Raw genomic sequence first — 22,001 nt, forward strand, 5'->3', positions numbered from 1 at the left:
AATAACTTAAGTCATGAAATTGAATTGAATTCCATTATGAATTGAATTTCATAAGGAATTGAATTCAATTATCATGTTTGGAATGAATTACAACTTAAGTTATGAAATTCTTATTATTATCATTTTATCCTTCTCTCTTTTTTTCTTTTTTTTTTTTACAAAGAAGAGAGAATGAGGACACAATGGACATAATATAGAGAATTGAATTCCCTATCTAAATCACACATAAAGAGGTGTGATTTACTTTTATCTTATTTAATGGAATTGCAATTGAATTTCATATCAATTTTTAGTTAAAAAATCATTCCAAAACATTGAATTCAATTCCAATTCTAAAAGGAATTAAATTTTATATCATTCCAAACAGACTGTTAAGCGGGACCTGACTACTTTTTATTCGGCAATTTACTAAAAACTGACTCTATAAATTGACCAAAACATATATTACATTTTGGTAATTATCAAAGTGTCCATCAATATATCTAATCTTCTTATTCATCCCTCCTGATAATTACTTCTACATGCAACCTTTCTCTACTTCTCTCTTTACTTGTTAAAAAAAGTAATCAAATCTCTTTCTTTTGTTAATTACTAAAATGTGGTGATACATCCTTTTAGTAAATTGTCGTTTTTTATTTTTTGTTTTATTGGCCTCTTTTTATTCTTCTGCACCCAAAACTCTTTGGATCTGACAAATAGAAGGAGGGCGCGGAGGGAGCTGCGAGATCTCACTGTCCTCTTCTCCTCGTCCTCGTCGGGCCGGGGGTGGCGATCTCTCGGCGAGGTTTTGGATTTGGAGGTGGCGGCGCTGGCTTGCCGAGGTCAAGGGAGGTGGAGAATGGCGGCGGTCGCGGAGGTTCCTGCTCCGCACGACTCCGGGAGTCTCAATCAGAACGAGGGCCCGTCGCCGGATGACGCCGTGATCTTTTTCGGGATATCGCTCTTGCTCGGAATAGCATCGAGGCATCTACTGAATGGGACGCGCGTCCCCTACACTGTCGCGCTGCTCATCCTCGGCATCGGCCTTGGATCCATCGGTTCGTCTCCCTTTCTTTGTCATTGTATTTGCCATAATTACACGGTTTATATATCATCTAGTTAATATATATAATTAGATTTGTTAATTTATGACAAATATCAACGAAATAATTATCTTCTCGTTGTTTTTTATATTCTTTCTTTTCTATGTATTTACACGTGAACTTTGTCCTTTTTTTTTTAATATTTTTTTTAATTATAATTTTTTTTTCTCCAATTAATTCTTTCAACCTGCCAGCTAGCCAGCTAGCCAGCAGCAGTATCCTTGCGCCAATACCATGTGCCAGGCGCCACCGCCGCCACCTCCGTCAGCGTCTCCGCCGCCTCCACCATCTGTTCCCTCCTCATCAACAGAAACAACCTTCAATCCCTCCTCCACAGCAGCAAATTTTCTTTTGCTAACCATCAAAAGAAGTATTTTTGCTGCCTACATCATCTGCCCTTTCCTGAACTCACTTTTCTTGTTCCCTTAATTTCAAGAACAACAAGCTTCTTCTGAGTTTTTTTCAGCCCACGGCAGCAAACATTCTTTCCTTGTTTCCTCTCTTCCACCGTTCTTTCTTCCGACATCGCTTGATCTTCCGGACAACACCAGTAGTTTTTCTCTGTCCCGGCAGCCTTCCTCTTTTATTTCCAGCAACAGGTTAGCTGAGGTCCAAGGCTAGCTGTTTTCTTTTCCAGCAACAGGCCACGGCTCCTCTCCTTTTCTCAGCAGCTTTCCTCTAAAGCTCCTCCGGTGACGGACCTTCTTGTTGGAAAAAGAATTATGCGAGAAGAAATGGACTTTACGCGAAAGAGGAAAATAAGAAAATAAATGTTAACACCATTCATTTTCATTTATTGAAAAGTAATATATTTATAGTCTTATTGGATAACCACTAATATCAAAAGCATTGAATCTAGACAATTTTATTTTTTATCACGAACACTCATTCTTATCAACAATTGACACTTCATTTATTCGGGGACGGATCCTCTGGTCCGCAAAGGCTGGACCAATTCATGGTCCAGCCTTTGCATTGGTGGGGGGCAATGCCCCCCACCTGCCACCTTTAACAGGTGGGGGCCCATTGCCCCTCACCAATCCCCTTGTCCCGGTCCAGGACAAGGGGACCAGAGGATCCGGTCCCCATTTATTCTATCTTTGTATATAATATTCTGTCTCTATCTTCTAACTTTATCTATATCTCATGAACATTCATTCTTATCCATAATTGTCATCTCATCTATTCTATATCTATCCATAATATTCTATCTCTATCTTCTAATTTTATCTCTATCCAAAAATAAGTTTAATTTCCAACACTTCTGTCCTTCTCCTTTTCATGCACCTCTCAATTCTTTTTTTCTTTCCCTTTTTATTCTTCTTCCTTTCTTCCAACTTCTTCCTTCAGCTAAACCCTCCTCTCCTACAGAAGTTAGTCGCCCCATGCTTTTCCTTTTCCACCTACAACATTTCTTCTCTTTGTTGGGCAATCTTTCACAATGAAGATTGTTTGTCGGAGATAGAGGATTTGTTGAAATTAAAATTACAAATTAAAATCAACTTCAGACTTGAGATGTCTGTCGTGACCATAGATGTTTGCCGTGACTAGAGACGTCTGTTGTGACCAGAGCCATGACCAGAGATGTGTGCAGAGATGTTTGCCGTGTCCAGAACGTGTGCAGAGATGTATGCCGTGACCAAATATAGAAGATACCGAGGTCCGCTGTTCAAGCAGTTTCCTTAAAACAGATTCGTCATCTCTAGCTGTTTCCCATGATACAACGGTAAATTGCGATCCCCACCAAGCATTGATAATTGCAGCGAACTAAAAGGTACCTGAATGCTATCACGAGTGAATCTACTGAGCAGATGTAGGACAGACAAAAAACAGTGGGAGAATGTAGGTGGATAGCGATCACATTTCATGCACACATCGCTCAAGATCATAACATCCTCTTTTATAGGAGCTCCAACCTTATTCAACATTTAATTGGCCAATTAATCGCCATTTAGTGCCTTTACTCACCTGGATCAAAATGCTTAGAGGTTTTAGATGCACCATTAACATCAGTTAATGCATCCGTTATGCACTTGAGTAGATAATAAAATTGGATTTGAGTAGCAAAATGTTGGTTCATTCCCTTGGATAAATTTGGCTCTAATCAATCCGACATTCGTCGCGCGTAGGTTGTGCTCGCACAAGAGTCAACTTGGTTCAGTATAATCCGGGTCATAGATTTGCATCCTTGCGCACCCAAGCGTGAGAGAAAGTCTCTCCCCATGCATTTGTTTACAACTGCAATGCTTGTGAAACAATATAAACCAACCAATATACTTTGAAACTCTTAATGTAGGACTAAAGTCCCATTCACAATGTGAATGGAGCGTCTTTCCTCTCCACTTCTTTTCCATTCATGTATATCCAATAATCCCCCAAATGGAAATAGGGTATGTGATAACATTCAACAGTTGAATCTTGTATAGGACAAGTATGTTTTACCCTTTGAACCTTCCCTTGTAAAGATTTGTTTACTATAGTAAACACGATGCCCTTGAACTGGTGTGCCATCTATGTAAGCATTGACATATCTCACCCAAGACTCTCCCTGATACAACTCAGTTCATTCTTGGCTATGAACACGCCTAGTTTTATGAGAAGTTCTAAGAATTGTGCCTCTAATTTTCTTCGAAGCGACTCCACTTCTTTTTCACATGGGTGATCTCTTAAGAGTAAAGTCATATGCTTAACTTCCATCCTTTCATTGGGTAGTTTCCCCACTTAGTTGGTATAGTTAGGTTATCCTATTGAACCTAGTTCTTGTGATTTCCAGCGTACACAGGTTGGGTTTCCTTTATACCACTAGTTTTTGTCGGCATTAAGCCTATCTCTCGTGATGAGCTTGCAACTAATTCTCGATTTAACTCTTTGGTTAGTGGATCCACTAGGTTATCTTTTAACTTCACAAGTGATAACACTCCTTGAGAGTAATTGTCTAACGGTATTATGTCTACGATGTATATGTCTAGACTTACCATTATACATTTGGCTCTGTGCTTAACTAATTACCGTTTGACTATCGCAATGTATGTAAATTGACAACATATGTTTTGGCCATTTAGGAACATCTTCTAAGATTGTTGTAGTCATTTAGTCTCTTCACTACATTTGTCAAGAGCTACAAACTCAGATTCTACGATGGATCTGGTTATTATGGTTTGCTTAGAAGATTTTCACGAAATAACTACACCTCTCAAAGTTATCCAATTCGCATCGCTGTATCCTTCGATCACAGCAGGATATATCGTATAATGCAGGTCATATACACAAGTATACATTAAGTACCTCAATACTTTTGTTATCCCTTTCCAGTGCTCAACACCGGGATTACTTGTGTATCTACTCAATTTACTTACTACGTAGGCTAAGTCTGATTGTATACAACTCATTAAGTACATCAAACTTCCAATCATTCGAGAATACTCTATCTAAGAGATATTTTTTCTTTGATTCTTCGATAGATGTTGACTCATATTTATTGACATTCGTGCCAACGTAGTATCATTTTTGGTGAATTTCTCAAGAATCTTATTCACGTAATGAGATTGACTAAGAACAAGTCCTTTTAAGAATTTTGATTCCTATAATCATATCAGCTAGGTCCATGTCTTTCATATCAAATCTTGAGTTCAACATATTTTTAGTGGATTTAATTATCTTATCATTACTTCCAATGATAAGTATGTCATCTACATATAGGCACAAAAAGACATGGTCATTCTCTGTGGTTTCATGTAGACACATTTATCACATTCATTGATTTTAAATCCACTTTCCTTCATGGCATTATCAAATTTTTCATGTTACTGCTTTGGTGCTTGTTTCAAGTCGTATAACGACTTCACAAATCTACAAATTTTATTTTTTTTACCCTGGCATAGAAAAAAACTCTTTAGGTTGCTCTATATAGATTTTCTCTTCTAAATCCTTATTTTAAAAGACCGTCTTTACATCCATCTGATTTATTTCCAGATTCCATAGGGCGACGATAGTCAATAATACTCTAATCAAAGTTATTCTCAACACTGGAGAATACGTATAAAAGTAATCAAGGTCTTCTCGTTGTTGGTAACCTTTACTTACCAATCTAGCCTTGTGCTTATCAATTGTGATATCTGATTTCATTTTCTTCTTGAAGATCCACTTGCAACCTAGTGATTTATTTCCCGGAGGAAGAACACAAGTTCCCAAGTGTGATTTTATAAGATATAATCTATCTCAGATGCAATTACCTCTTCAAGTGAGGTCTATTAGAAGACGTTACTGCTTCTTAGTAACTTTGTGACTCACTTTCTAATATAAAAGTGATAAAATCTGTTTTGTAGGATTTTTTCACTCGAGCTCTTTTACTTCGTTTAAGCTCAACCTCAATTTATCATCTTCTTCTTCCTCTTGTTTTTCAAATGTCTATTTTTTGGAATTTGGTTCCTCCTGGGTCTTATACGGAAACACATGCTCGATGAACGACACACTTCTCGATTCGATTATTGAGTTCTTGTGTATATTCGGAATTTGTGACTCATATATAAAAAATTCAATATGCACTGCTGTTATGTGCATATCTAATAAATATGCAATCAACAATTTTTTATCTTATTTTAATTCTTTCAGATCAGGCACCAAAACTTTAGCCAAACACCTCCACATTCATAAATATTTGTAGGACAGTTATCTTCCATTCCACAACTCATAAGGACTTTTATCTATTTTCTTTCGGGGCACCATATTTAAAAGGTAATTAGATTTTATCATAACTTCCTCCACAAGAACTCTGGTAGTCCAGATCTTAATAGAAGAGCATTCATCATCTCTTTTAGAATTTAATTCTTTCGCTAAGCAACTCCATTTTGTTGAGTTGTATAAGGAGCGGTTGTTTTGTATCTAATCTCATGTTTAACATACAACTCAGCGAATGGTGAAACGTATTCACCGCCTCTGTCACTTCGAACCACCTTAATCTTTTTATTAAGGTGATTTTCAACCTTATTCTTATAGAGAATAAATTTCTCTATACCTTCATCTTTACTTTTTAGAAAATACACATAACAGTATTTTGTGTTATCATCTACAAAAGTGATGAACTACTTATTCCCATTTCCCACCACATGTCGGTGTACCTTTTGAATCACACACGTAATTAGGCCGAGTGGTTCCTTGCTTCTTTCAACATGTTGAAAGAATGATCTTATTATTTTCGTGTTAACACAAATCTCACACTTATGTTTTGGGTCAAGATGGAATGCAGGTATGCTTTGTATGTTAATTAATCTATGCAACACATCGTAGTTTACGTCCTAGTCTACCATGCTAAAAACACGAAAATTCAAACATATAAATAGAAGATTTTCAATTTTATTAACCTTAGGCTTAATAGCCATTACATCGAGTTTGAATAGTCTATCAGTTACATAACCCTTTCCTAAAAATACTTCATTTTTAGACAAAGCAACTCTGTCCGACTAAAAAACAATGCGGAAGCATGCTTACTTAATAGTGATCTGGACATTAGATTCTTCCTAATCTACGAAACATACATCACATTGTTGAGTGTTAACTCCTTGCCCGAGGTCATTTTCAGGACCATTTTCCTTTAGCCTATGATGTCCGAGGTTGCTAAGTTCTCATGAACAATTTGTTCTCATCTTTAATTTCTTAAAAGTTGCGGAGGAGCTCCTTATTGCAACATATATGTCTGGTGGCATCGATATTGACCCACCATTGTCGCAGATTTAAACCCACCATGTTCAGTTCAGAGACCCCGGCACAAAGGTCATCCATTTCTGCTTGTTTAGGTTGACCTCCGACTTCTTCTTCAACTTTCTGCACTCCGAAGATTTGACCGACTCGGTCAAAGCACTTCGCATAGAACTTTTTGCTTATACCTCCCTAGGTCCCATCTTAGAAGACTTAGGATTCTTCCGTTTTGAGTTTTGACCGTGCTTGACCACGTTGGCTTTCACAGGTTAGTAGCCTGATAGAATAACTGTCTCTTGGAACTCTTGTTGTCTTTCTCAATTTGAAGTCTAACAATGAGTTCTTCCACGTTCATCTCCTTCGGCTTATGCTTTAGGTAGTTCTTGAAGTCCTTCCTATCGGGATGCAACTTCTCAATGATTGCTGCCACCTGAAAGGTTTCACTTAGCATCATATGCCTTCTGCGTGAATCTCGTGCAGAATCACCTTAAGCTCCTGGATTTGGCGAATCACCATTTTGGAGTCAAGTATCTTGTAGTCCAGGAATCGTCCCACAATGAATTTCTGACTCTTGCATCTTTCATCTTGTACTTCTTATTCAAGGACTCTCACAGTGCCTTTGTCATTCTCTTTATATTGTACACAACATACAACGAGTCGGTATAGAATTTGAGGATGCAATTTCAGCAAAAGAACTCAGAATGAGTCCATGCCTCCACTGCACTGATGCTTGATGGCCTCGACATTAGTAGCATCCTGAGCATGCTTGGGAGGTTCCTTGTCAAGAACCAAGCTAGATTTAGCGTGGTCAGGTAAGAGAGCATCTTATGCTGCCATTGCTTGAAGGTTAACCTAGTGAACTTCTCTGGCCTTTCCCATTGAAATATTTCCAATGGGGGTGGAGGGAGTCTTCACGTGTTGAGCCTGTTGTATCTCAACCATTTTCGTGGCCATCTCAATAGAAAATTTTTTGTTTTAAGACTGTCGGGCAATCTTTCACAATGAAGATTGCTTGTAGGAGATAGGGGATTTGCTGAAATTGAAATTACAAACTAAAATTAACTTCCTGTTGAGATGCCATGAGTTGATAATCTCAGGCTGCCAAGTAGGGAAGGATAAGTTGCTTGGAAAGATGGGTGGCCAAGAAGGCTTGGCTGAGACCTGGGTAGAGATGTCTACCGAGACCAGAGATGTATGCCATGATCAGAGATGCCTGCCATAACTAGAGATGTCTCGAGACTAGGGATGTCTACCGTGACCAGAGACCTTTGCAGAGATGTCTGCCGAGACCAGAGATGTCTACTGTGACCAGAGATATAAGATACCGAGGTCTGTGGTTCACGCAGTTTCTTTAAAATAGATTCATTGGACATCTGTTTTCCAAGATACAACGGTAAACCATGATCCCCATCAAACACTGATGGTCGCGGCGAACTAAGAGGTACCCGAATACTATCATGAGTGGATCTGCCGAGTGGATGCACGACAGAGGAAAAACAGTGGGAGAACGTTGGTGGATAGAGATCACTTTTCTTGCATACACCACTCAAGATCATAGCCTCCTCTTTTCTAGCTCCGACCTTATGCAACATTTAAATGGCCAATTAATCACCATTTAACGCCTTTTCTCACCCAGATCAAAACGCTGGGAGGTTTGGGATACGCCATTAACATCAGTTAATTCATCCTTTATGCATAGGCCTGTAAACAAGCCAAGTCGAGCCAAGCTTGGGGTGTTCAAGCTTGTTTGATAAGGTAACCGAGCCGATCCAAACTGAGCCTAAAATGAACCAAGCTTTTGAAATGATTGTTCAAGCTTGGCTTGGTTTATTTTTGATGAGCTTGAGCTTGGTTCGTTTAGATGTTATCGAGCTTTCAATTCAAACTTGGCGTGAGCTTGATTCCTTTAGATGTTGTCGAGCTCTCAGTTCAAACTTGTTTGAAACTTTTACTTGTTTAATTGATTATTGAGCTTGATAATTCAAACTTTGTTTATTTTAAAAGTGTTTTTTTTGTTTATTTAGCATATTGATAAAAGTTTTATTAATGAACATGATTCACGAATGTTGTTCTTGAACATTGTTGACAAACGTTGTTCAAGAACCTTAATGAGCTGAACACATACGTGTTCAAACTTGTTTGTTTAGTTTAACGAGTTGCTGAAGCTTGTTTATTTAATTGATCTTGTATGTATTGAACAAACATAAACAAGATTTTACCAAGCCGAATACCAAGCTTGTTCACGAACGTTTGGTCCATTTACAACCCTAGTTATGCACTTGAGCCGGTAGAAAAATTGGATTCGAGTGGCAAAATGTTGGTTCATTCACTTGGATAAATTTTGTCCAAATCGATCCGACATTTGACGCGTGCATGTTATGCTTGCACATGAGTTAACTTGATTGAGTGCAATTCAGGCCCTAGATTTGCACCCTTGTGCGCACTCAGGGGTGAGAGAAAGCCTCTCTCCATGCATTTGTTCACAACTACAATGCTTGTGAAACAATATAAACCAATCAATACACCTTAAAACTCTCAATGTGGGACTAAAATACAACGGAGCTGTTTTCCTCTCCACTTCTTTTCCATTCACATATATCCAACACTCTTTTCTTTAAAACTGTAGTAGCAACACCTTGCGGTCCCTTTTCTAGACGTCGACAGCCTTCTACAAAATGTTGCCCTTTTTCTAGTGATCACAAACAGTTTTTCTTAATTTCAGTTTTTTCTCAACAATAGCAACTCTCCCTCTTATCGTCCTTCACCGTCCTTTCCCAATCGAGGAGTAATGTCGTTCTGCCCCTCCGTCAAGTTTGTCGGGGAGTAATGACAACAAAAATAATGGTCCAAGATGAGAATCATAAATTAACTGATTTCAATCGTCAAAGATTTGACATATTTAACATTGTAGCCATATCATAATTATTATTATTTCCATAACTGTTAAGATTATCTATTATTGTATTTGTCATATTAGTATTCATATATTGTCTAGTTAATCTGTATAAATAGGATTGTTAGCTTACGACAAATATCAACAATGAACCAATTGTCTTCTCATTATTTTTCTCTCTATTCTTTCTTTCCTATGTGTTTCTATGTTTTTATGTTTCAACACTACCTTGCAATTACAACTGTATTTGTTGATAACCTTTTTTGATACTAAATGGTGGAGGACAATTTCTGCATAAGAAGATCTGCATACCTTTTGATTGAAGATTTAGAAATGTATGTGGATGTGACTGTGAATACAGGCACAGTATGTCTCAGGTCTCGAGATTGACCAATGTTCTCTAATGCATAAGAAGATCTGTTCAAAGTGTCAAGATAAACTTTGAGGTTATTATGCTACTTGAGTGGTCTTACTGATATTCATGTTATGTTTGTTGTTGCTTTAGTTCATTATAGCCATTCTTAGATAGATTATTAGGAAAGACTGATTTTTTGTAGATATTTCAAGGATTAATACAGCCTATACTTCTGGATCTTCTAGACCAATGGCCATCCTAGTTTGCAACTAAATCTACTGATACACAGTGAGATGTTAAATGTTATTTGTAGATAGAAGTTCTTGATAATTTTGCACCAGATTGTTCAAGTAATGAAAAAAAAAGTTTGATGAAGAAAAAAGGGACGATGTTTCCATTGAAGCCTTTTCACCACTTCACTTAATGATTCAAGTGACTATTTATTCAATCTATCCAATCCTATTTTTTCATATTTGTATATTCAATGCGGAAGTTGTTTTAGGACATGTAGATAACTTAATCTATTATAATGATGGCAACATCTAGATAATTTTTTAAACTGATATTCATTTAATGAAGTAACATATGCTTCCATATGAGTCCTTTCACATGAGTGAATGATTTTAGCCACATCATGCATCTATCTTAGCTTATTCAGTCATCTTTGTGTATTCCATGCAACCTTCCAATCTGCTTTATAGTTTAGAGCATGTAAATGACTTTCTTTATTATAGTGAAAGTATTGACTGAAGCAGTGTGTGTGGACAAGTTTAGCACTGTAGTCCACTGTATGACTGTTATTCTTGAATCAATATTATGATGGAATCTTAAATGGATTTGGTATTATACAGCTCATTTTCCATCTTAACTTATATGGTTGCCTTCCTCCACTATGCAATTCTTATCCAATTTACTTTGTTTTCAGAATATGGAACAAACATTGATTTAGGAAAATTAGGATCTGGCATCCGTCTTTGTAAGTATTAACCTACTGGCAGTTAATGCTAACTGATATATCTGACTGTGATAGGGCTTACTGGGTTGTTTCCAGGGGCAAATATTAATCCTAATCTTCTCCTATCTGTTTTCCTTCCCGCTCTTCTTTTTGAGAGCTCATTTTTATTGGAAGTTCATCAAATAAAGGTATTATTCTATCTTCATATAGAAAATTATTAAAAGGTTATATTCTCTATGTTTTCATATAGTTGATTATGTCGATTAATATTTGAAACTCTATTTTTTGGACTGGAATCTTTCTTTAGTGAAGTGTAAAAGATTAATAACGTACTCTTGTTATGGAATCTACACTCTTGGAAGGTAGCAAAGGTTTACGTGTTTCTCCTTGTCTGCATGGATGGAATGATATATAACTATAACATATTACCATTCCATTGCTTCTTTATGGAAACTAGGAAATAACTTAATACTAGTGAAATTATAATTTGTAGATACCTTTCCTAGGTCTGCATCAATGACATTGCAAGGCATGTGCATAACACATGCCTTATTTTCTACATCAATGAATCCATTAAAAAAAATTTAAAGAAAAAAACTCTGTTGGAGAAGTTCTCCTTATTTCGATTACAAGTTCATAGCTGCACTGACTGTTTAAAACTTCAAATATCACTTAACGTATATGGATAAATTAACATTGGTTGTTCTGTGTTATCATTAAGTTCTCTCCATTTTAGTTTATCATCAAGGGCACCCCAAGGACTCACCACTTTGTACTTTCTAGCAAATAAACCCCTTTGAAGTTGTCTACACTGGTACAGTCTCACCCACTTGCCAAAACAACTAGTCCTCTTTTAGCCTGTCCAAATATTATTGCAACCTTTTAATTTTGTCAAACTAGTGTACCTTTTCGTTTCCTTGCAATGCCACTTGTTCTCTCTGCACATTGCCTTGTCTCCCTTCTGTTGGCGAATTCCTGTCTTTTCTTCTCTAATTTTACACTATTGTTCTTCTTCATTTATCTGCTTTCATGTATTTGAGTTTATTGTTTGTCGTACATTTGGAAACACTTGTGGAAATCTCTAAATAAGTAGATCTTGATGCTTTTGACCCTCACTTAGGTTATTCTTTTGTGACTTCTTTAGGACCATATGGTAGTTTTGCCAAAATTACTACGTGGACTTATCTTGATATAAATTGGAAAAGGAAGACATCAAACAACTTTACAAGATCCATGGAACACAGTAGCGATTGTGGTGAAGTTTGACCATTTTAAGTCCATGTAGCAGTCTTGGAAACATTTCTCTATATGAACCTATACTTGTCTAAATTTGAAAAGAAAAGCATAAAATGAGTCTTGAAGGTCCATGAAACTGAAAGGAGGGTTTGTTTGTGAAATTCGACCATTTTAAGTGCATATAGCATATTTGCCAAAATCATGTACTTATATTGTCTAAGTTGAAAAAGAAAGACTTAGCCCGGTGCACGAAGCTCCCGCCATGCGGGGTTCCGGAGAAGGATCCATTGTACGCAGTCTTACCCTGTTTTTTGCAAGAGACTATTTCCAGGATTTGAACCCGTGACCTTTTGGTCACAAAGCAACAATTTTATCGTTGCACCAAGGCTCCCCTTCTGAAAAAGAAAGACATAGAATGACTTTAAAGGGTCCATAGAACTTAGAGAAGAGCTTGTTTTTGGAATTATACCTGTTTAGATTTCTGTAATAGAGGAGTTTGAAAATTGCACTACATGGACTTGTAGTGGTCTAAATTTGATAAGGAGGGCATATATGACTTGAAGGTATAGGGTATAAAGAGGAGTATTTGTTTGTGAAATTAGACCAATTTGGGTTCATGTACATTTTTGGCCAAACCCAAAATGTTCAAAATTGAAAAAGAAATATATCGTACAAATCCAAAGGATTCAGGGAACACAGAGAATACTTATTTGTGAAATTAAATCAATTTAAGTCTATGTAATAATTTTTGCCAAAATTGCTATATGAAAATTGTTTACTCTAGTTTTGAATTTGAGTGGATATATACATTCCGTGAAGCCTTTGAAGTTCACCCATGCTGATTGCCAACCTCCAAATTGATTATACTTTTAGGATTGCTACTTCACATTTCTATTACAACAATTAATGAAAATTTTAATAGGCTTTAATTCTTTCATGTATACATAATTGCTTGTGATGAAGTATAACCCTAAATAAGAAACCATGAAACCTTTTAAACATTTTGTGCCACGGTGAACTAATCACAGTGCTAAGGTGTCTTCCATGCAGCTTGTGCAGGTTAGTTTTGTAGAGAATCAGTGAATATCAACAAGGGATAGATGAGAAAAACTTAAAAAGAAAAGGGAAGTTAAGTGTGGGAACAAGGCTACATAACAATTTCAAGCAAGGTGTCTTCCAAGCGGGTTTCATTTCTAACTTTTGGGGAGGGGTGGATGGGTGGGGGTGCAACGGATTGAGTGGGTAGATTTAGAGGAGTATTTTATTGACAGGTAAAAACAAGTGGGTTGCTCTTTCATGATAAATTAAATTGGGGCGTTCCTTTGATGATTTGGTGAAATGGGACATCCTTATGATTTTTGCCCAATATTGATCCTTGCATATAATTATAAGGAATATTTTTTTTTTTGTTTTGAGCAAATGCCATTGAAACGACCCTAAGTTTTTTTTAGTTTACATTCCATGCACCATATAACATTCCAATAAATAAGAAAACTATTTGTAATTAATAAACTAGCCAAACATCCTGGAGATCTAAATTCAATATTATTTTATTCTCTATAAATCATAAATATTATTTATTTATTCTTTATGCGGAATCGGAAGGTCCTCGGGAGTGATCAAGGGTCCAAGTCTCCAACGTCATCCGTTTCTTCACCTGCCTGTCACAAACCAAACTTAGTGAGTCTAACTCAGCACCTCCAAACCATAGTAGCAAAAATTCCTTAACCAGTTGCATGCATCACTAAATCTACCTTTACTTACAATTTATTGTCAAAGAAATAAGTAAGCAGACATATAGGCATTTTTTCATAAAATATTAAACTATGAGTATCACACAACATTTTTGTGTATCCTTTAATCATTACATTATATAGCATTTTCTTCATTTATCATATATCATTCTTGGGTGGAGATGCATCAGTTATCCTTTATCCTTTGTTCGATTGATCAATCTGTTTAACCATGGTACCAGACGGCGGGGCGTTAGCAATTCTCGTCACTGGGCCGTGACCAAATATGAGAATCTGGTATTGGGATCCCTCTGGGGCCTTGTCCTGTAAACTGGGTCCTCTGGGGCTTTGCCCTTCACAGAATTTCCATTAATCCTCATCATCATTGTCATTTTTTATTTTTTTTCATCATTAAATATGCATTCATACCATTCATTTAAATAAGGCTCAAATAAACATGTATATCATTAACTACATGAGCTCGATAAGCATGGATATCATTAACTAAATAAAGCTAAATAAGCATGATTATCATTTACTACATAAAGCTAATTAAACAATCATACTATTAATCTACATGAGGCTCAAATAAGCATGTATACATTAACTACATGAGCTCGATAAGCATGGATATCATTAACTAAATAAAGCTAAATAAGCATGATTATCATTTACTACATAAAGCTAATCAAACAATCATACCATTAATCTACATAGGCTCCAATAAGCATGCATATCACTAACTACGTGAAGCTCAATAAATATGAACATCATTAACTACTTAAAGCTAAATAAACATCCACACTCCTAAACCTCCTCGAACATCAAGTGACCAACCATTCGTCAAAATCTGCTACACACCCACACACCCTTCGACAACTTCTCAAACCTTGTCGCAAATAGCCCAAGTAATCCTTCAAAAATCTGCTGCTTGTAGCTCCCAATTCCTCCTTAAAAACTTGCTGCACATACCCCAAATACCCCTCAAAAACCTGCTGCTCTTAGCCCTCAAATATCCCTTGAAAACCTGTTGCGTGTGACCTTGATATCTCTCAAAAACCTACTGCTCTTAACCCTCAAATCCCCCTCGAAAACCTGCTGTGTATAACCCAGAAATCTCTCAAAAACCTGCTTCTCTTATCCCTCAAATCCCCCTTGAAAATCTGCTGCGTATAACCCAGAAATCTCTCAAAAACCTGCTACGTATACAGGTTCAAAGGCGTAGGAAGAAAAGTCAAAAAACTGCTGCATATACAGATTCAAAGGAGTAGAAAAAAAGTCGAAAACCTGCTGCGTATACATATTTAAAGGCGTAGAAAGAAAGATCGAAAATCTGCTGCATATACAGATTCAAAGGAGTAGAAAGAAAGGTCGAAAACCTGCTGCATATATAGATTCAAAGAAGTAGAAAGAAACGGGTTTAAGAGGTGCCTTTGTGTGCTCGGAGGCTTGGTGTTGGCGCAGGTGACGACGAGGAGCAACGATAGGGCGTCCCTGTGGCCTCGTTCTTCCTTCTAAGGTCGAAGTCGAGATCTCTCCCTCTCCCTCTCCCTTTCTTTTCTTCCGCCGAGACCTCTCTCTCTCCCTTTCCTTTCTTCTGCCGAGACCTCTCCCTCTCCTTTTTTTTTTAATTTCCACCACCCCTCTTATAAGAACTAAACCCTAGGGTTGGGTCCATTTCTTACTAATTGGGCCGAGCCCATGAGTCCATTAGTTGGTTAATAGCAATTTAGCCTCCTTAAATAAAATAAAGAGTTTATTATCATGTTCTCCCTTGACTTTTTCTTTAAAAAAAATAAAGTCAGACCTTACAAATCCTCTCCCCCATAAATGGATTTCCTCCTCGAAATTCTAAACTTACCAATTAACTCCGAGTAGCAGTTCCTCATGTCAGCTTCCGTCTCCCAAGTGGTCTCCTCGTCAGTGTGATTCAGCCACCTGACCTTGACCATCTTGACCATTTGGTTCCGTAGCTTCCTCTCTTGCCGGTCCAATATCTGTATGGGTCTCTCCTCATAGGACAGATCCGGGGTAAGCTGTAATGGTTCAAAATTCAGCATGTGGGAGGGATTCGACATGTACTTGCGTAGCATTGAGATATGGAACACATTATGTACCCATGCAAGATTAGGTGGCAAGGCCACCCGTAGGCCAATGTTCCCACCCTGTCTAGGACCTTGAAGGGCCCAATGAATCTCGGGCTGAGCTTACCTTTCTTGTCAAATCTCATAACACCCTTCATCGGTGTTATTTTCACGAAAATGTGATCCCCAACTGTAAATTCTAGGTCCCTTCTTCTTTTGTCAGCATAGCTCTTTTGTCGACTTTGAGCGGTCTTCATTATATCCTTGATTCTGGCTACTAGACCTGTCGTGTGCCTCACGATTTCTGGACCCACCTCTGCCCTCTCTCCCACTTCATCCCAATGGATAAGGGATTTGCATTTCCTTCCATAAAGTGCCTCATAAGGAGTCATGCCTATAGATGACTGATAACTGTTGTTATAGGTGAACTCCATAAGTGGTAGCGTCAGTTCAAATCGATCACACACGCTCGCAGTAAGCCTTCCAAAATTTGTATCACCCTCTTCTATTGACCATTTGTCTGGAGATGAAATGCTGTACTAAATAGTAGTTGATCGATTGAAAAGTTTGTATCACCCTCAGATTGACTATTTAGTACGGCAAGCCCATGCCCGAATGTAGAGTTTGGACAGGCTAAGTTTTTCCACTTCATCCCATGACCGAATGCAAACTTTTCCAGAAAGCCAAGGTGAACCTCGAATCTCTGTCCGATACTATAGAAACGGGAATCCCATGCAATCTGACTATTTCCCGGACGTACAACTATGCATACTAAGTCATGGAAAAGGTCGTCTTCACTGGTGGGAAATGCGCTGCCTTAGTGAGACAATCAACTATCACCCAAATGACATTAGAGCCTTTCACCGTCTTCGGTAGGCCCACTACAAAATCCATGATGATGTTCTCCCATTTCCACTCCGGAATTGGAAGTAGCTTAAGTATCTCTGCCGGCCTGATGTTCTGTTTTGACTTGTTGATAAGTTAGGCATTCAGATTCGAAGCGTGCGATGCCATGTTTCATACCTGGCCACCAATAAAGTAACTGCAGGTCCTTATACATTTTTGTACTCCCTAGATGTATAGAATATGGAGTATTATGAGCTTTTGTCAAAATCTCAACTCTAAGTGAGTTAACACCAGAAACCCAGAGTCGGCCCCGATATTTGACAGTACCATCTTTGACCGAATATAAACTCAAACCCTTAGACTCATCCTTCTGTATCCACTTCTATAGCTGCCCATCAATAGCTTGTCCTGTTCGAATTTTGTCCCTCTAAGGTAGGTTATATTGTTAGATTGGTTAAGCTAGGAGCCTGACTCCTAGCATACATCTCGAGGTTAAATCCTTGAATTTCTGTTTGAAGAGGTTTCTGTATTGATAGTTGTGCAATGACTGTCCTTTTCCTACTCAAGGCATCAACAACCACATTAGCTTTTCCGGGGTGCTAGCTAATATCACAGTCGTAGTCCTTCACAAGCTCTAGCCATCTTCTCTGTCTCATGTTTAACTCTTTTTGGGTAAAGAAATACTTTAAGTTTTTGTGGTTAGTAAAGATTTGCACTTCTCCCCATACAAATAGTGTCTCTATATCTTAAGTGCAAACACAACTGTTGTTAGTTCAAGGTCATGGGTCGGATAATTCTTTTCATGCACTTTTAGCTATCGAGATGCATATGCAATGACTTGATTGCGCTGCATAAGAACCGCGCCCAAACCTAGCTTTGAAGCATCTGTATACAACACATACTCTTCCATGACTAAAACAGGTGCTGTAGTAAGCGCTTGCTTCAACCGCTCAAAATTGTCTTGACAATTAACTCCCCATGTAAACTTGACATTCTTCTTCTTCAGGGTCGTCAAGGGCACTGCAATGGAAGAAAAGCCCTTGATGAATTTCCGATAGTAGCCCGCTAAACCGAGGAAACTGCGTATCTCGGTTGCATTTTTAGGCATTGACCATCCTCAGACTGCCTCGACTTTAGTAGGATCTACTTTTACCCCATCCTTCGAAATAACGTGGCCTAGGAATGCTACTTTCTCTAACCCGAACTCACACTTGCTGAACTTTACAAATAACTTTCGGTCTTGCAATATCTGCAAAGCGATCCTCAAGTGTTGACTATGCTCCTCCTTGCTCCTCGAATAGATCAAAATGTCGTCTATGAATATAATAATGAACTACTTGAAATATGGCTGAAATACGTGATTCATGAGATCTATGAAGATTATTGGGGCATTTGTCACTTCGAATGACATCACCATAAACTCATAATGTCCATATCGCATTTTGAAAGCCATCTTATGCACGCCCGTTTTTTTTACCCCCAGCTAATGGTATCCTTATCGGAGATCTATCTTCGAGAATACTGACGCCCCTTGCAACTGATCAAATAAATCTTTGATTCTTGGCAAAGGATATTTGTTCTTCATTGTCACTCTATTCAACTCCCGATAATCGATACAGAGTCTCATACTTCCATCCTTTTTCTTCACGAATAATACCGGTGCGCCCCATGGCGAATAAATCCTTTATCCAGTAGTTCTTGAATCCGATCCTTCAGTTCTTTCATTTGTGCCCATCTCCTCCGCATTTGAAGCACTTGTAGGTACCCCACTGACACTGACCATAGTGTTGGTGATTACACTCATTGCACAATGACTTTTCCTCTGTTTTTGGGGCAGCTGCTCCTTGTGGTTGTTGCTTCGTTTTCCCTTGAGGCTTCGGCTATGACTTCTTATTCTGTTGTTGTGGAGGAGGCCTCTTCCTCTGCGCTTTCCACTCGATATCTTTCAAGGACTGCTCGGCTCTAGTGATAGTGTCCTGATATTCAGTTGGATCGGCCAGCAGAACGTCCAAGCGGATGGTAGGCCTGAGACCATCCAAAAAGTGCCTCAAATTTTCAGTAGCATAATTTGCGATTAGGGGCATAAAATGACATCCTCTATCGAACTTCTTGACAAACTCAGTCTGTCTGTTGGAGACTCATAAACTCCCTCTTCAACCTCGATCTCACGTCAGTGGTAAAGTACTTTTCGTAGAAGATCCTCTTGAACTCCTCCCAGGTCAGGGTATTCTGATTAACCCCCTTTTCAACTTCCTCCCACCATAGAGAAGCATCATCCTTCAGCAGATATATGGCATATCGAACTTTGTCAGTGTCAGCCATATCCATGTATCAGAATATCACCTCCAAGATCGGATCCACCCCTCAGCAACAAAGGGGTAGTAGTGCCAGCAAAATCCTTAGGGTCCATCCTCCTGAACTGCACATACACGTCCTCCTCTCGTCCCCTATGGGCATTACTAGTATGCTGCTCCAGGAGTTGAGCCATTCCTTCCAGTATATGGGTAGCAGCATCTGGTAGCGGAGATGGGGGATCGGGCACAGCATGTCTCTCCTCACGCTCTCCTCCATCACGGCCATCTTCCCTACGCCTTTGATAGACCCATCTTGGAGGCATACCTGCACGTATCATCCAAATCCCATTCGTAACCATCTTGCACTCATTCGAGACATTTAACTGCCTAACTTTTATATCATATAAGCATTTAAATTCAGCATATACAATTCAAAACGATAATAACTCACAGACTTGGGGCTCAGCTCTTGAACTCCCCGGAATTGCAGTACACATCCCTTACAAGATCCTTGCTCTGATACCAACTGAAACGACCCTAAGTTTTTTTTTGTTTACATTCCATGCACCATATAACATTCCAATAAATAAGAAAACTATTTGTAATTAATAAACTAGTCAAACATCTTGGAGATCTAAATTCAATACTATTTTATTCTCTCTAAATCATAAATGTTGTTTATTTATTCTTTATGTGGAATCGGAAGGTCCTCGGGAGTGGTCAAGGGTCCAAGCCTCCAACGTCATCCGTTTCTTTACCTGCCACAAACCAAACCTAGCGAGTCTAACTCAACACCTCCAAATCATAGTAACAAAAATTCCTTAACTAGTCGCATGCATCATTAAATCTACCTTTACTTGGAATTTATTGTCAAAGAAACAAGTAAGCAGGCATATAGACATTTTTCCATAAAACATTAAACTATGAGTATCACACAACATTTTTGTGTATCCTTTAATCATTACATTATATAGTATTTTCTTTTAGCATTTATCATATATTATTCTTGGGTGGAGATGCATCAGTTATCCTTTATCCTTTGTTCGATTGATCAATCTATTTAACCATGGTACCAGGCGGTAGGGCGTCAACAACTCGTCACTAGGTCGTGGCCAAATATGAGAATCTGATATTGGGGTCCCTTTGGGGCCTTGTCCCGTAAACGGGGTCCCTCTGGGGCCTTGACCCTTATAGAATTTCCATTAATTCTTATCATCATTGTCATTTTTCATTTTCTTTTTCATCATTAAATAAGCATTCATACCATTCATTTAAATAAGGCTCAAATAAAGCTCAATAAGCATTCCGTATATCGTTAACTACATGAGCTCGATAAACATGGATATCATTAACTAAATAAAGCTAAATAAGCATGATTATCATTTACTACATAAAGCTAATTAAACAATCATACCATTAATCTACATGAGGCTCAAATAAGCATGGATATCATTAACTAAATAAAGCTAAATAAGCATGATTATCATTTACTACATAAAGCTAATTAAACAATCATACCATTAATCTACATGAGGCTCAAATAAGCATGGATATCATTAACTAAATAAAGCTAAATAAGCATGATTATCATTTACTACATAAAGCTAATTAAACAATTATATCATTAATCTACATAAGGCTCCAATAATCATGCATATCACTAACTACGTGAAGCTCAATAAATATGAACATCATTAACTATTTAAAGCTAAATAAACATCTACACTCCTAGACATCAAGTGATCAACCATTCGTCAAAATCTGCTATACACCCACACACCCTTCGACAACTTCTCAAACCTTGTTGCAAATAGTCCAAGTAATCTGTCAAAAATCTGCTGCTTGTAGCTCCCAATTCCCCCTCAAAAACTTGCTGCACATATCCCAAATACCTCTCAAAAATCTGCTGCTCTTAGCCCTCAAATCCCCCTCGAAAATCTGTTGTGTATGACCTTGATATCTCTCAAAAACCTACTGCTCTTAACCCTCAATCCCCCTCGAAAACCTGTTGTGTATAACCCTGAAATCTCTCAAAAACCTGTTGCTCTAGCCCTCAAATCCCCCTCAAAATTCTGCTGTGTATAACATAGAAATCTCTCAAAAACCTGCTGCGTATACAGGTTCAAAGGTGTAGGAAGAAAAGTCGAAAACCTGCTGTGTATATAGATTCAAAGGCATAGAAAGAAAGGTCGAAAACCTGCTGCATATACAGATTCAAAGGAGTAGAAAGAAAGGTCGAAAACCTGCTGCATATACAGATTCAAAGGAGTAAAAAGAAAAGGGTTTCAGAGGTGCCTTTGTGCTTGGAGGCTTGGTGTTGGCGCAGGTGACGACAAGGAGCAACGATGGGGCGTCCCTTTGGCCTCATTCTTCCTTCCAAGGTCGAAGCCGAGATCTCTCCCTCTCCTTTTTCTTCTCTTTTTTTTTTAATTTCAACCACCCCTCTTATAAGAACTAAACCCTAGGGTTGGGTCCATTCCTTACCAATTGGGTCGAGTCATGAGTCCATTAGTTGGTTAATAGCAATTTAGCCTTCTTAAATAAAATAAAGAGTTTATTATCATGTTCCCCTTGACTGTTTCTTAAAAAAATAAAGTCGGACCTTACAACCATGACTAGAATCATTTAAAAAGGATTGAAATATTAAATAAGACTAAGAGAATTCGTGAAGTAAAAATTATTGATTGAGAGCATGGTTTAAAATCTCAATCTGTTTTAGAGTTTTGGTTTGTGACCTGAACGATACAGTTTCGGTACCATATCGTGTTGTGCCGATATAATTTTGGTTTTTTTAAATATAAAATATATTAATTTTTAAAAATTAATCTA

At 38.0% G+C, this 22,001-nt stretch overlaps 1 protein-coding gene across 4 annotated transcripts in view; it reads left to right on the forward strand.

Moving 5' to 3' along the window:
• The first annotated feature begins 655 nt into the window (after positions 1-655).
• Positions 656-22,001, forward strand: part of LOC121976919 (sodium/hydrogen exchanger 8-like) — a 106,297-nt gene continuing 84,951 nt past the window's right edge. Inside the window, exons 1-3 of one of the 4 annotated variants that reach the window (XM_042529333.1) lie at positions 656-1,037; positions 10,950-11,000; positions 11,076-11,167. In XM_042529333.1, the coding sequence (XP_042385267.1) occupies positions 839-1,037; positions 10,950-11,000; positions 11,076-11,167 (342 nt within the window). In that variant the 5' untranslated portion in view covers positions 656-838. Of the gene's footprint in view, positions 1,038-1,284; positions 10,116-10,949; positions 11,001-11,075; positions 11,168-22,001 lie in introns of those variants that run through there. The other 3 variants (XM_042529332.1, XM_042529335.1, XM_042529334.1) reach the window with 3 other exon arrangements.

Source organism: Zingiber officinale, chromosome 4B, assembly GCF_018446385.1.
Source record: "Zingiber officinale cultivar Zhangliang chromosome 4B, Zo_v1.1, whole genome shotgun sequence".
Taxonomy (NCBI): domain Eukaryota; kingdom Viridiplantae; phylum Streptophyta; class Magnoliopsida; order Zingiberales; family Zingiberaceae; genus Zingiber; species Zingiber officinale.